The 17189-nt window shown below is 32.5% G+C and overlaps 1 protein-coding gene across 1 annotated transcript; it reads left to right on the forward strand.

Moving 5' to 3' along the window:
- Nucleotides 1–2054: 2054 nt before the first annotated feature.
- On the forward strand, nt 2055–4683 carry LOC131069384 (phosphoribulokinase, chloroplastic). The gene is made up of 4 exons (XM_058004774.1): nt 2055–2845; nt 3176–3260; nt 3532–3776; nt 4282–4683. Exons 1-4 carry the CDS (start codon nt 2237–2239, stop codon nt 4528–4530), a joined length of 1188 nt encoding a protein of 395 aa, XP_057860757.1. The 5' UTR covers nt 2055–2236; the 3' UTR covers nt 4531–4683.
- Nucleotides 4684–17189: the final 12506 nt, after the last annotated feature.

Below are 17189 nucleotides of genomic sequence, written 5' to 3' on the forward strand. Positions count from 1 at the left end.
TTTTTGAGATCCAGATTATAACATTGTGTCTATTATAAGATAGATGGTGATCATTTCAATCTTTTCACAATGTACATAGATGGCATATTATTCTTTGGTAATAATAAGGAAACAATTTGTTTTTTGAAACCTTATCTTTCATTTGACATGAAGGACTTGTGAGTAGCCAAATACATTTTGGGCACGAAGATTAGAAGAGATAAGTAAATAATTATGTGAACTTAGTCTTAGAGAAATTTAGCATGTTAATTTAAAGGCCTTTGAGTGTTCATATTTTCAATGGAGGAAAATTTATCTATAGAGTAGTGTCCATCTACACCTAATGAGATGGAGGACATGGGTGGAGTAACCTATGCTAGTGTTGTTGAGATTTTGATGTATGTTATCATCTATACAAGACTAGATGCATCACCAAGAATTGGGAATATTTCGTCATTTCATGATTATTCCTAGATGAGATCATTGAGATGCAATTAAGAGGCTCTTCAAATACTTGTGGTGTGTATGTAAGTATTCTATAATTTATCATGGTGGTTTTACAAGGGATATTCATGGCTAAATTGTGGATTTAGATTAGGTAGGTGACCTTATAGCATTATGTCCATTAATTATTATTATTTTAATTTATTTGATGGTTTTATTAGCTATAAGATCAAGTGGTAGTCCATGTTTGCTTTGTCCACTATGTAAGTTGAGTGCATAACAACTACTTGTGCTTGTAAGAAGCTATGTTGGACTAATTCAAGGAGTTATCATAATTTTTTTGTGAGAGTTAAAGTGTCATACATTTATCAAAGAACCCAACCTTTCATGTAAGGATAAAACACATTGATATCCAGTACCGTTTTGTTTGTGATATGCTAAAGAATGGGAGGGTGATGCTAAAGGAGGTTGATATTTTGGTGAGTATTGTCAATACATTAACAAAGATTTCAAGTACAAAAAAGATTAGGTGGTGTAGTGAGTTTACTAGCTTCATGATCACTAGCAATTCATTGATAGTGTTGATGTTCCTCTTTGCTCTTGAAAGGTATACGGCAAGTAGAATAATTTTGGGATAGGATTGTCATATGTCTTGCAATTCTCATGTTCATCATATATCATTTAAGACTGTTTCACTTATGACTTGGTCATTATGTCATGTGTATACTTTATTATAACATGAATATGGTGTGTAAGAGAGTATATTGCCATGAAGGATCTATAAGAGCACCTATGATGAAGATAGTGTTGTAAAAAAGATATACTAAGATGCATAAGAGCATAATTGTAGGGGAGTACATTATCAACTAGGAATCTTGACCGCTCTTATGGCATATCATAGAGCATCTTTTAAGGGAAATGATGGAGCCAAGTTGAAAAGCCCAATTTGGTAAGTGGATCTTATGACAAAGTTATTAAGAACTGTGACAACATAAGAGCAACTACTATTATTAGCATGTTGACTCATCATGGCGGGGAGCATGGCAATTGGGGCCCCAAATTTGGGCACCATATTTAGGCCATGGTATCAACCCATGGTTAAGTTTACCACTTATGGTTTCTTGTATTAGATCTTCTCTATATTGAGTGCTTAGATTGGATCCAAATATGAATTGTATAATTAGTTTTAGACACAATTATGCTTAAATCGTAATCACTCTAAAATCTGAATGTTAGAACCACTCTTATAAATTAAAAAAATCTACAATTTATATTGTAATCTTAAAATAATACAACTAATTTTAACTTTAAAAATAAAAAAATTATCTTGAAAGAATATTCCCCACACAAATCACCTCCTATATAATTTGTTTACAACTATAAACCAATCATCATCTTTATTTTAATTGATACAGCCCAGAAAATATAGAGAAAATCTCCATTGAAATGTGATCCCCAAGAGTTTGTTCTTGGTTGGCTGCTCTTTGCTTATTACTAAGCGAAGCATGGAACAAACTACAAACAGAAGCGGGGTCCACAAGAAAAGCAGAATATACGATAAGGCTACATTATTTCTCATGTCCCGCGGCCACACACAAAAATCCCTCCCCTCATCCTCATTATGCCGTTTTCCCGACGACACGTGTCTTGTTATCTCTTGAAACAAAAATTGAACGTATGGGCGATGTTTCGCTAGCAAAACCCAACAAAAAGCCCCCATTGTTATCTCCCACTGAAACCCATTCTTGCAGTTGCAGGTCCTCCATTCCAATCCCTCTCCTCCACGGCCACATAAAGAGAGAGGAGATAAAACATGGCCTGCCCAGCCCCCACAACAGGCCTCCACAGATCATCATCTCTGTCGCTGGCTTCCCAATTCTGTTCCAAACCTCCTTCCACCTTCTGTTCAAGAAGAGGCAGAAGAGGATCTGTGGTCATATGCTCAGTATCCGGTGAAAAGACCGTGGTGATAGGCCTTGCTGCTGATTCAGGATGCGGCAAGAGCACCTTCATGAGGCGCTTAACCAGTGTGTTTGGAGGGGCAGCAGAGCCCCCCAAGGGTGGTAATCCTGACTCCAACACTCTCATCAGTGACACCACCACTGTCATCTGCCTTGATGACTATCACTCTCTTGACAGATTTGGGAGAAAAGAGAAGGCTGTCACTGCTCTAGACCCCAAGGCCAATAACTTTGATCTCATGTATGAGCAGGTTAAGGCTATCAAGGAGGGCTCCCCTGTTATGAAACCCATTTACAACCATGTTTCTGGTCTCCTTGATCCTCCAGAGGAGATTGTTCCTCCCAAGATCCTTGTCATTGAAGGCCTTCATCCCATGTTCGACGCACGAGTCAGAGACTTGCTGGACTTCAGTATATATTTGGACATCAGCAATGAGGTCAAGTTCGCCTGGAAAATTCAGGTTAGTTTTAATGTCATCCTCAATTTCAATTTTAAATCTGGTACCACTTTCATCTGCCATGGCATTTCCTTGCCTCTGCTCTGGTACCACTTTCATCTGCCATGGCATTTCCTTGCCTCTGCTCTGGTACCACTTTCATCTGCCATAGCATATGTTTGCCTCTGCTCTGGTACCACTTTCATCTGCCATGACATTGCTTTGCTTGCCTCTGCTCTTTGTTTTTCTATCTCATAGTCAGGACTCAGGGCAGATTAGGGATAAGTGTTGGGTAATTGACATGCAGGAGAAATTTTGTAGCCCTTGAGCTAACATTGTTGAGCATTAGTGCAGCGTGACATGGCAGAACGTGGGCACAGTCTAGAAAGCATCAAAGCCAGCATTGAAGCTCGGAAGCCAGACTTTGATGCTTACATTGGTATGTATTATGTATTGAATTTGAGAGCTTCTGAATTTGATTGTGTATGTCTTTTTATCAACGTTTAAAATCATATTTTATGATTCGGAATAATGAACTAGAGAGCAGAAACATGGATTTGCTGTATATGTTTTTTTATCAATGTTTAAAATCATACTCTACGATTCAGAATAATGAGATAGAGAACCGAAGCAAATGTGTCTTTCAGTACTTGCAATTGCTATGTGGATTTATTTTTATACCTGTTTTGATGCTATGAATAACGTTGCAGATCCACAGAAGCAATATGCAGATGTTGTGATTCAAGTCTTGCCTACACAGCTAATTCCTGATGACAATGAGGGGAAGGTCTTGAGGATTAGGATGGTGATGAAAGAAGGGGTCAAGTACTTCAATCCAGTCTACCTGTTTGATGAGGGTTCCACAATCTCCTGGATTCCCTGTGGTAGGAAGTTGACATGTTCATATCCTGGCATCAAGTTCTTCTATGGCCCTGACGTTTACTACGACAATGAGGTACTACACCCATCTCCTCCTTTTGCAACACAGTTCTATATAATTCATTTTAACTAGGATGCATTCAATCAGTAATTGATATAGAGATTCCAAAGAGGAAAGGATAAAAGGGAAGTGGGTACGTTGGCATTGTGTCCTCCAAGCATGTTTAGAATGGGCATAGAAAGTAAAAACAAAGGGGTGTCTTGTTTTCCCTTGATATGATAAAAGTTGGGTTTTTACTTTAGATATTAGTGTCTCCTTAAATAAAGAGAATAAGGAAAGTGGGCATATCTAGGCTTCGTGGAGAATTGAGATAACCAGGAAAATGGAAAACGGGGTAACAAGGGAATGCAGCAAATTAAAACACATGGTATATAATTCTTTTTAAATTCTTTTTTATGTCATACGTTTTAGTTTGCTGCATAGACATGGGTCAAGGGAAGTGCGTATATTGACTTCATCATCTACAAATATGTTGAAGAACATCGATGAGCACTGAATTTCCATTTGCTTTTCATATCAGGTGTCTGTTCTGGAGATGGATGGGCAGTTTGACAGACTAGATGAATTAATATATGTGGAGAGTCACTTGAGCAACATATCGACGAAATTCTATGGAGAAATCACTCAGCAGATGTTGAAACATTCTGATTTTCCAGGAAGCAACAATGGCACTGGACTCTTCCAAACCATAGTAGGACTTAAGATCCGAGAACTGTTTGAGCAGATCACTTCAGAGAGAAAAGCTTCTTTGAAAGCAACTAAAGTCTAGAATTAAATTTTCAATGTACAATAAAATCTGACGACATTATGTTGTTCTTGTTAGAATATGAAATCATATTGAATCTTTGTAGGTGGTCGTGGAATCCTCGGATATAATATAAAAAAACAATTTAAAAGCAAAAATACTATCCAAGTTTCTTTCTGTATTCGTTTCATCACAACTTTCTTTTGATGACATAATATATTGGCTTAATATAGCAAAGCTTATAACAAACAAACTTCATGATGACGTTCATTGTTTGGTCGATATTATCCACTCGCTTTAATAATGCAATACATACGTGAGCAACGTGAAGAAGTCTTCTTCCCAAAAAATTTGCAAAACCATTCTTTGTTTTTACTTTGGACAAGTTTCAATTAGAGTTGGTTTCACTAGTTTATTAACTAGCATATATATCTTAAATTTTAATTTAATCTATATAAAATATGTCGAGAGATATCCTTCTCAAGGCGCCTATTTGACTCTAGGGTGCAATTTCATTAAAAATAGGCGCCTCGAGAAGGATATCTCTCGACATATTTTATATAGATTAAATTAAAATTTAAGGTATATATGCTAGTGGCAATTGTGTGACGCAACATGGGAATCATAAAATAAATCAATATATAATTATATAGTATCTTTTTATTAAAATAAATTAAATTATAATATTATAATATTATTAAATTATTACATAGAGATATATGAAATTATATATATGTATTTAGACTATTTTTATAATATATATGTGTTGCAAGATCAAAGCAAATACTAAAATCTAATATTATTAAAGTTTATTTAATGATAATATAACACTTTATTTAATCAGGATTATTATGGCTATGGTTAGTGTTAGGGTTAAGGTTAATGTTATGGTCAGGGTTACGGTTCACATCATGGTTTAGGTTAGGTTTATGATTAGGGTTCGGGATAATGATTAGGGTTATGATAATGGTTAGGATTACCATCATTGTTAGGTTTCGGTTTGTGTTTAGGATTATGGTAAGGGTTAGGGTTTATGCTTATAGTTACGATTATGGTTATGGTTAGGGTTATGGTTATGGTTTATTATTACGATTAAATTTATCGTTAGGATTTAGTGTCAAGGTTACAATTATGTTTAGGGTTTATATAGTAAATATAGGGTTACGGTAAGCATAATTACATTTACGATTAGGGTTAGAATTATAATTGGGGATATGATTGGGATTAGGATTTGGTTTATGATTATATTTTGGATCAAGGTTAAGGTTATCACGATTAAGGTTTATATCATGGTTAGGGTTATGAATAGGGTTAGGGTTTGGTTAGGGTGTATATCATGGTTAGGGTTAGCATCAAGGTTAGGGTTTGATTTTGGTTCAAGATTATGGTTAGGGTTAGGGTTTACAATTGCAGTTTAGGTTAAGGTTTAGTGTTAAGGTTAAGTTTATGGTTAGGGTTTAGTGTTAGGATTACAATTACGTTTAGGGTTTACATCAAAGTTAGGGTTTATAGTTAATTTTATTGTTTACATAATGATTGGGGTCAAGGTTAGGTTTAGGATTATGGTTAGGATTAGGGTTAGGGTCACAATTAGGATAATGGTTAAGGTTAGGTTTTACATCATAGCTAGAGGGTTAAGTTTAGGGTTGGGTTCAGGTTAGGGTCATGATTAACATTATGGTTAGAGTAAGGTTTAGGATCAGGGTTAGGGTGAGGATTATGGTTAGGATTAGGGTTTTAAGATTAAGAATAGGGTTAAGGTTAAGGTTTAGGGTTAGGATTAGGATTATGAATAGGATTTACTCTTAGGATAAGGGACATGTTATGGGTTATGGTTAGGATTAGGTTTTAGGGTTAGGACTAAGGATTGTTGTTAGGGTCGGGGTTTAAAGTTATGGTTAGGTTAGGGTTAGGGTTAGGGTTAGGGTTAGAGTTTAGAGTTATGGTTAGGATTAGGGTTAAGGGTCAGGCTAGGATTATGCTTGGGTTAGGGTTTAGTGCTTAGGTTATAGTTAGGTTTAGGGTTAGGACTAAGGATTGTTGTTAGGGTTAGAGTTTAAGGTTATGGTTAGGTTAGGGTTAGGGTTAGGGTTAGGGTTTAGAGTTATGGTTAGGATTAGGATTAAGGGTCGGGCTAGGATTATGCTTGGGTTAGGGTTTAGTGCTTAGGTTATAGTTAGGTTTAGGGTTATAATTATAGTTATGGTTAGGATTAGGATATACATCATGTTTAGGATTAGGGTTTACATCATGGTTAGGATTATGGATAGGGTAAAGATGACATCATGGTTAGGGTTAGTTGTAAGGTTATTTTTAGGGAAATGGCTACCCAACCCTTAGGATGTAGCAAGATATTAATACCCTTAATATATTATTAATACATTCTAATAGATGTTTGATGCATCCTAAGGGTTGTATAGTCATTCCTTGTTTTTAGGGTTGGGGTTTAGGGTTATGATTAGGTTAGGTTAGATTTAGGGTTAGGATTATGATTAAGGTAATGGTTTAGAATTATAATTAGGAGTACACTAAAGGTTATGGTTTATGTCATGGTTTTGTTTAGGGTTAGGGTTAAGGTTAGGATTATAGATAGGGTTATGGTTTACATCATTGTTAGGGCTAGGGTTAAGGGTTAGCATTAGGATTAATGTTAGTGTTTACATCACGGTTAGGGTTAGGGTTTTGGTTAGGATTTACACCATGCTTAGGGTTATTGTTAGGATTATGAATAGGGTTAGGGCTTAGGATTATGGTTAGATTTAGGGTTAAAATCATGGTTGGGGTTAGGGTTATGGTTCGAGATAGGATTTAGGATTAGGATTATGATCATAGTTAGGGTTTACATCATTGTTAGGATTAGGGTTATTTTTTAGGGTTTGGGTTACGATTAGGTTTACGATTATAATTACAATGACTATTGTAGACGTATAAAAATGACCATATTCCTAAATGAATATTTTATGTTCATTTCTCTATTTGATTAAATCCAATTTAATTAAATTATCCACATTCCTCTATTTAATTAAGTAAATTACTCAATTTATTTAAATTAAATTCACTATACCCATTTAATGAATAAATCATTTTATTCAATTAAATCCCCCCATCCACTTTTAATTAAATTCAAATTTAATTAAATAGTTATCCTAAATTAAATAAATCTAATTTATTTAATTTCTCCAAATTACAACCAAATTGAATTAAATCATTTAAATCAATTAAATCCTATTATCCCTTCATCCACTTGCAAAATCCTACATCTCCCACTTGCCTTCCAAAACCCCTTTCTAATCCCTTCTAGAATCTTCTAATCGCTTCTAATTAACCTAACCCCTCCTCTAAACTTTGTCACATCCCTAAGCAAAGGGAAGTCACTTCTCAAAACCTCAAAGTCTTTGATAACCATTAAAGGCTTCAAGTCTTCAACCACTAAATTCCTCAAAGTCTTTGATAACCATTGAAGGCTTTCAACCTTCAACCACTTAATCCCCAAAGTCTCCAATAACCATTAATGGTTAACTCAAACCCTCCTACATGGTTAAAACATTTTTTTTGACTCAACCTTCATCCAACCCAAGGGTCTCATCAGGCCTTTAATGCTTTGACCATGATTATCTCTTAAACATTTGCACAAAGGTTTATCCTTGGATTAACTCTTAATCCAATGGGTAATCTTAATTTAGACTTAACTCTTAGCCTCTAGATAACCATGAGGTCTTCTCAGGCATTCAATGTCTCCAACCCCTTCTCTCAACCCAACCCTATGTTGACACTTGTCACCATTTCATTGGTGCCAATTACAAACATGGATCCCCAAATTTCAAACTCAACCCTTGATTAAACCATTTAATCTTGACCATCCATTGCCCTATTCTTGCTATAAATAGAGCTCTCATTCCTCCATTTGAAATCAATCCTTCAAATTTGTAGCATCACACTTATGCTCAAATACATTCAAGCTTTCTCATTTAATATATGCTCATCATTTAGCCTCTCTTAAATCAGGAATTAGACTAAATATGCATGTTTAGAATAATTTCTTTATCATTTTAGCTCAATCATAGACTAAATATAGTATGCTAGAATAGTATTCATACTAATCTTGTCATCTTATCATTTATTCTATTGCATTTTAAAATCATACATAGCTTATAACATATTTCATTTTAGAAATCTATCAGAGCATCCCTCGTTCTTGCATTTGCCATCCCTAAACCATTTTGCTCAGTGATCTGAGAGCAAAAACATTGGTTTGAGGGACATTGTAAGATAGAGAACCATGGGACCCACCTTGGGAAGCTGAGTAATACTTTGTTACTCCATAGCTTGCACCAAGAAGTCCTGTGTGTGTGTGTGGACAAGTCATTTTTATATATTTTCACATATTTAGTTTTATCAGCCCACTTTTCCCGCATACAACTATAGTATAATTAGAGTTAACGTTTGGGCTAGAATTTAATTGATATTAGGGAACAATCGGGTTAAAAGTTATAGTTAATTAGAGTTAGTGTTTAATTGTTGAAAGGGTTTAATTATATTTAGGGTTAGGCTTAGAGGTCAATTAGGGCTATCATTCAATTACATTAGGGCTAGGTTTAAATTAAGATTAGGGCTAGTATTTAATTATGTTTAGATTAGGGTTGAAGTTTTAGCTAGAACTTAATTCTAGGGTTATAATTAAGCTTAGGGTTATGCTATTGTTAGGTTTCAATTATCATAAGATTAGGTTATTGGTAGGGTTTGATGATGGTAAGCATTTAATTATAGTTAGGGTTAGTATTATATTTTAATCTAGGTTAAAAAGAAGGCTTATGATTCAATAACATTAGGATTAGGGTTAAATTAGGATTACGGATACGCTTAGGGTTAGGGTTAAAGTTTAGATTATAGTTAAGAGTTTAGAGTTATGGTTAGAATTATTGGTAGGGTTAGGGATAGGGGTATGTAATTTAATTATATGAACCTAAATATCTATGTTTAAGGACTCAATATGTCTATTAAATTGATGTAAAAAAATTATACCTAAAAATTATCCTCTTCATTTAATATCTACAATTTTCCATCAAGTTAAAATACAATAATAAAAGTTCCGAGAAATTTGTCAATTTTTTATTTATCTATATCAAGAGAAAAAAGTAATGGAATACATAATATTATAAAAGATATAACTAATTTTTTAATAATTGAATTTATAAATATTTTTTATTTATTTTAATTATATCCCATATTGTTTATTATTTCTTATTAAGTTAAAATATTATTATTCTTATCATTTTATTTGAATAATTTTAATGTATTTATATTGATTTTAATAATGAGAACACTTATCAATTACATCTTTAAGGGTTATAAGAAATGGGAACTCTTTTAACTATTATTAAATTCAATTTTAAAGATAATTTTGTTTTGATTTTTATTAATTTTTATAACAAACTATTATTCTTTCAAAATTAGTCATAGTAATGACTCCCTATAAATATGGGGTAATTCCAACTCGTAATAACAAATTCTTTTTCTTTCCAAATTATTCATAGTAATGACTCCTATAAATCTAGATCACTACAACTTGTTACCATAATTTTTTTCTATAACTTATTTAAGTTTGGTATCTTTTTTTTAAGACATACTAAGTTATACATCTTTCCTTTTTTTTACTTTATTGTGATCTTTTGTTAATTATAATAAAATACTCATTCTTTCTAAATTACTCATAGTAATGAGTCCCTATTAATATGGGATAACTACAACCTATTACCATATTTTTTTCTTAAAACTTATTAAATTTTGTATTTATTTATTTATTTGTAAAACTTACTAAGTTGTATAACTCTTGATCTTTACTCAATCAAAACATGGAAACATCTATTATTTTGAGAATTAACTTGATTTTTTGTTAATTATAATAAAATACTCTTTCTTTCTAAATTACTCATAGTAATGAGTCCCTATTAATATGAGATAACTACAATCTATTACCATAATTTTTTTCTAAAACTTATTAAATTTTGTATTTATTTATTTATTTGTAAAACTTATTAAGTTGTATATATTTCCTATTTTTACTACACTCTTGATCTTTACTCAATTAAAACATGGAAACATCTATTATTTTGAAAATTAACTTGATCTTTTGTTAATTATAATAAAATACTCATTCTTTATAATAATGTTCTAGTCATTATCATCATTTCTTTCACAGAACAATAACTTTCAAATTCTTCGTAAAATTTCCTGATTCTAACACTATGCCCACACTTCCATCCCAACATCTGCATCCATTATTAACTAAACCCATTTGTTAGTGTTTTGAAGCATGTAAAATCCATTCCAAAACTATTTTTATCACAGCCACGTTGCACTCAGATATGTTACCAGTTTTAAGAACCTCGAATTTGTTACCAGTATTAATATATCAATTATAACATTGAGTAATATGTTAATCAAGAGCGGCTTTTATTTCAGCCTGAAAATATCGATCAGATCGCCATCAAATCCAGTCTGCATTTCTTTTAACAACAATGTCACTTCATTCACCAGTGTTTCCACATGTTCGCGGTATTCAGATCCCTGAAAAATGCACAATCACCAAGGAAAAAAGCATACCAGAAAAATCTACAAAGAAATAGTAATAATATTTAACACGTCATTTACCTCGAATGGTGTTTCCAAAGACTGCACAAAATCATTATTCCACTTATTGTGAAATCTTTCTGGTATATAAGAAGAAGAGTGTTCTATCTTCAAACTGGCCATTAATGAGAACAAAAGCTTAATACTAGTTCTGAATGGCTTAATAGTTTGCCATAGCTTACAATGCTATTTAGCAGAGATTGGTGAGGAGGCTAATGGAACAGCTACAGTTTGTTAGCAGAGACAAAATTAATATTTTGAGTCATCTGAATAAACCATTGTTCTGAATAAATGCTCAGCTTAAATAAATATGTCCAACCTCCATTGTAATGCTAGGGTGATCTACTAGCTTTTTGGCAGGTTTAGTGTGGGTCATTGAATCCTAAAAGTAAAAACATTGAGGCCAAAATGTAAAAACCCCAAAATACTTCAAAAAAACAAAAAGGGAAGAGGAATTGCTTGAAGACAATGCGATGGAAAACCGCTCCAGAAATAAAAAAGTAAAAGCATTCTTTAACAGAGAAGGATTATTCACCTTGAAGATGATTGCAATTCTCAGCCTCCTTGTGGACGACATTCAGTGAGTTGACCCTTGGCCCAGTTATTTCCAGCTCCAGTCTAGCCTGGTTCCAGATCCATGAGCACTGCTCTATATGACCCTGTCGGATTGATCCCATCTTCATAGCGTATCGCTTCCCAGAACTTTGCTCCAATTTGGTCACCACACTGCCTGCCTGGATATGCAGTATTTCTCTCATTTTCACAAAGATCGAATTTTAACCCCTTAGAAGATGGAAAGACTCTTCGGATTCCGTTTTTATAGATGAAACCATTACCATTATGGATACAAAAGCACTTCCATTATGGACTCTTTGAACTCCATAGGCTGCCTTTGTAACTGCCTTTGTAACTGTCGTTTCTTTTTTGTTTCACAGATGTGCTGACATTGTATAGAACGCCTCTCGGCGTAATTATTTTTGTTTGAAGTTTCTTGCTTACAATTTGTTAGTATTGAGAGCACAATTCTAAGTTGATATCTCTTCGGTTCAAAGCTAAGGATTGAGGATATTCATTCTTTAAAAATTGTATGAGATACAATCTCAACATTATCTATTTTTTAGTGTTAAGGCCTTAAATTCAAAAGGACGTGATCCTTGATGGGCTCATTTAGAGTCAGTTAACTTAATACAAAGACTAAGAACCTTTTGACAACTGTAACTATTTATACCACGGAAAAGTTTTACTTTTGATACTTCATATTTTTAGATACATTGAATGCTTTCAAACATTTCTTGATTGTAAGTTATTTAATTTAAGGCGTCTTTCAATCAAGATTATTCTTTGCATTGTAAGATTTGGTATAAATTTGTTCTGGTGTCATATAGGATTTCTAGCACAGATTTTCTTTGATATCACATAAGATTTTGTTTAAGAAGTATACTCAAGGCTACTAATGTTTTATAATAATTTATTTGTTTAAATCAGTTGAAGACTCAAATAAATAATAATGGTTATTTTATTAATTTGCACTATAAAGGAAAAGGGTGGATATATGTAATCTTTTAGATGAACCATGGTAACACATCTCAAAATTTGAATTAACTTCAATTGAGAGAGAAGATAACAAGTAGAGATAGTTGCCGTACCTAATGAATGTAGAGGTAGCATCTATTATCATCAATCAAGGAATGGTAAGGCAAGGGTGACATTTATATTTAGCTTCAATCAAGGATGACACATCATTATTAGCTCTACCTAGAAATTGAATATATTTACTTAAGTAAATTTGATAAAATAGGTGTGTTAGAATATTACAAATCATTACCCTCTTAATTGTAACTTTCTTATTAGCAAATTAGGATCTTAGTGTTTAGGTCATGATAATCATTTAATTAGAAATCATTCTTAGAGAAATACATATGACACCTAGTACTAATATTCTAGGAGAATTTGAATTACAGATTCTTTCTTGAATAACACTCTAGGTGTCCAAGTACAACTTCCAAGAATGTTGGAGACCTGTTTAATTTACATAAGATTTTCAATCTTAATGACACCTCAATCCTAACATTCTTCCGCTTAGCATTGTAAAGTACAAATACATGCATAGGAAACAAAATGAATTAGGTACAAGATCTTGGGCAGGGGTCTTTCTACACCAAGAGAACTTATCAATAATCACTAGCTTTGTAAAGGTATCTATAACATTTTTCTAAGTGTAAACCTTTTATAACAAGACCTTATAATTCTCTAACATCTCTCACAAAAAATAATGCTAAACATCAACATGCTTAGTACAAGCATGGTACATGGGATTCCTAGCCAAACAAATAGCAGTATAACTAGGTCATAATTGATTCTAACAACTCTACAATAAAACTAATACATGTTGTCAAGTCATTGTAATTAAACTACCTCTTGAAATGCATGTGTAGCAACCATATACTACTATACTGAAAAAAAGAAACGTCAGTTTGCTTCTTACTCATCCAACTTATTTCACCATTGGAAAAAGAAAACATATAGTCACTAGTGGATATCTAACTATCCAAGTCACTTATCCAATTTGCATCTACAAAATTATACATCTCCAATGACTAATCTATATCATTAGTACCATTATAGCACAAAAGAAAAATTGTAACTGCCTTAGAAATGCCTATAAACCCCTCAACATAAGTCTAATGCTCCTAACCAAGGTTAGATATGAACTTGCCCAAAACTCTCATTTCATAAGTAATATCTAGTCTAGTGCAAGAAATTGAAAATATTAAACTACCAATAACAATAGTATAAGGAATGCTAGACATATCCTAATGCAACATCCACGAGGTGTTTGGACAATCCAGAATCACCCCAAAAAAATTTGATTGAACTTTCTTCATTTAATTTTTAGTTGTAGGAATGGTCTTCAACATTAATTTCAACACACTCTAGGAAACATAAAGTTAATAATTAAATTGGTTGGGCAGCGTAGTGCTTAAAATTTCATTCCATGGGGTGGAATAAGGAGTTTAAAATTTTGTATTTGTTAATTTTTATTTGGCACGTAAACTTTGTAATGGTTGATTTGTAAAGTGCAATTTGATATGCAAAAATAACAAAATATGAAAATATGAAACCTAATGCCCAAGTTGGGAAATAAAATATATTTAGTGTTAATTTATGCATAATGTCAAAGTCCAACACCACATTTTTTCTAGGCATCAAAGGATGAGTGTATGATAATGATGGGTCAAACTATGCATCCAAGTGGCAATACAAAAAAATAGAGTTAAGCAACTTCACATAAAAAAAATTGAATAGGTTATTAACATAACTTGAAAAATATGTAGAAATAGATTTTGTAGTAAATTGAATGTAGTTGTAGGATACTAAAAAAAATCAAATGGAAAAAACTAAATTTATTTCTTGAATATTTAAAATTTTAATGCAACAATACTTATAATTTTTGGAAAAAAATAAAAAGCATGTGTCATTCTGGCTAACCTAAATATGAGAAATAAAAATGAATCTTTCACAATAAGTAAAGGACACATGACCAAATGTGACATAATTTTTTGTAATTATTTTGTAAGTAAATTTAATTAGCTATGAATATTTTAGTATGAATTTTTAAAAACATTAAAAACTAATTTTCTAGCCACCCTAACTTATTCAGATTTTTTTCAACTTGCAGTTTGCAAAGCATAGAGTGTGATGCATCTTTTAGATTTGAAAAATGAGAAACCATTTGAAAGTAATAGATGTTAGCAATCAGACTATCAATTAGGACTTCAAACATAGTGCATGTGAAAATCAATAATTATTATTTTTAAATTCAAAATAAAGAATATCTTATATTGGTAGAATGTTGATAATTTTCTAAATTTAAACCATTTCCATTAAATCAAATTTGGATTAAAAAAAAGTCATCACCATGAAGGGTGAACTCTAAAACACCAAGGAAAACCTCTAAACGCATTGGGGCAATCAACTTTTCAAGATTGACACCTTCAAACCAAATTCCAAAGAATTCCCAAGACAATAACCAAGACAAAAATAAATAAATAAATAAAGGGATATTCGTTAATAACAAATATCCATTTTTTGCTTTCAAAAATGGATATATGCTTCTTAAAGAAAGAGATGGATATATGTTTCTTGCAGCTTGAATATTAATATATGTTATAATATTAATATAAATATTTATATACACAAAATATTAATATATAAATATTTTATATTTTATAATAATAATAATACTTAATATATTATAAAAATATTTGATGGATTGTTGCAAGGGAGTATTATCATATTTATTATAATCAAAGCACAAATGAAGCTATAACGAGCTAGGAGCAATATATACCTCTCTACCTACCTCTCCCTCCATCCTCCTACCCTACCTCAATCTCTACCAACCTCTCACTCATTATCTCTCTATCTTTGTCTCCCCTATATACCTCTCCCTCCCTCCCTCATCTCTCTCTATCACCTTTACTTTGTAATTCTCTCTATCTCCACTCACCCTCTCCCTCTATACCTACCTTTCTCTGTATCCCTCCCACCCAACCTCTCTCTACCTGCATCTGCCTCCCTTCATCCCTCCTTCCCCCTCTCTCTACCTCTCTTTCCCCTTCCCTCTCTACTTCTCTTTATCTCCCCTCTCTCTACCTACCTCTCCCTATATCCTTCCTACCCCTCTCTCTCTCTCCATACATTTGTATCCATAGTTATTGGGGTACCCTCCTATCTCTCCTCCTTTGAATCCCCCTACTCTCCCTCATCCTCATCATCCATAATATTATAATACAATAATATAAAATAATATATAATATCATATCGTATATTAATATAATATATAATATGTATATCATATTAATATTATATATTATGTTATGTAATATTATATCTTATTTATTATAATATATTGTATTTGATTGCTATATTCATTTTTTTTTAAGAAACAGCTATTTGTTTCTTCTTTAAAAATAGATATCTTGAGATACAATAGGCAAAGAAAATTTTGGGCCTACCAATGACCCCTAAAGCACTCTAGTGTCAAGAACGTTTTAATTTCTAGGTGACATGTAAAATTATACTTTTGTACACTCTTTTACATAAAAGTTGATTCTATCAATCATTAGAGTGCTTGTTTTTGTTTGTATAATGGGGAGCGATAATCATCGTGATGTAACCAAGTTACAACCAGACATTCGCCATTAACAAATTCATAAGAAGAGACAGAACGAGGATAAAATTAGATTAAGATTTCTTCATTATTCTCCAACTAATTTTCTGCTATAATGAAAACAAAACACTATTTTAATTACAATCTGAAAAATTACCATTTTCGGCAGATTTTCACAAAATCGGATTTTTTGCCATTTTTGGTAATTTCTAAATCTACCCAGATAACTACGAAAATTTCTAATTATTGTGAGTTATCTTGAGTGATACTACTTGTCAACTCACTAAGAGATTACATGCATAAATAAAAAGTTACTACAAATATAAGATTTAGGAAATCTCGAGAAAAACACTAAAAGCCAATTTTGAGGCCTCAAATGAAAGAATCAGTCCCTGAAAAGTTGATCAAATCAAATTCCAATTGCGCTAAGTTAAATTAGCAATCCAAAAACTCCTCACGATACACCTCCACATCAATCTCAGCCCAAACAGACAACCGAGTCAAAAGTTATGACCATTGGAAGTCCCTGCATCACACCGTAAAGCCAAAGGAAGAGAAAACTTCAAGCAGATGAAATTGAAACAATTAGCGGAAAAGATAGACCAAGGAAGAAGGTGGGTTGAAAATATATGTTGAATACTCTTCAAGGTGAAGGTCCTTCTTTACCCTTAAATGGCATTGAAAGTGACTATGATATTGAAAATAAAAATGTTAAATATGAAATTGAAAATATTGCAAAATATGATCAAACACTTATTGATAAGAGTAAAATCATAGAAGATGAAGAAGAATTATGTCAACAATTGCTTGAAAAATTTAGATATGAATGAAATTGAAATTGCACTTCATAATCCACTTGTTGATAACATTGATGAAATTA

Source organism: Cryptomeria japonica, chromosome 10 (genome assembly GCF_030272615.1).
Source record: "Cryptomeria japonica chromosome 10, Sugi_1.0, whole genome shotgun sequence".
NCBI lineage: Eukaryota > Viridiplantae > Streptophyta > Pinopsida > Cupressales > Cupressaceae > Cryptomeria > Cryptomeria japonica.

Bases quoted from the DNA above. Each gene is read 5' to 3' on its own strand.
- LOC131069384 (XM_058004774.1), top strand. From the start codon at position 2,237: ATGGCCTGCCCAGCCCCCACAACAGGCCTCCACAGATCATCATCTCTG. The intron at 2,846-3,175 runs GTTAGTTTTAAT...GCATTAGTGCAG, and splicing joins AGTTCGCCTGGAAAATTCAG to CGTGACATGGCAGAACGTGG. The intron at 3,777-4,281 runs GTACTACACCCA...TTTTCATATCAG, and splicing joins ACGTTTACTACGACAATGAG to GTGTCTGTTCTGGAGATGGA.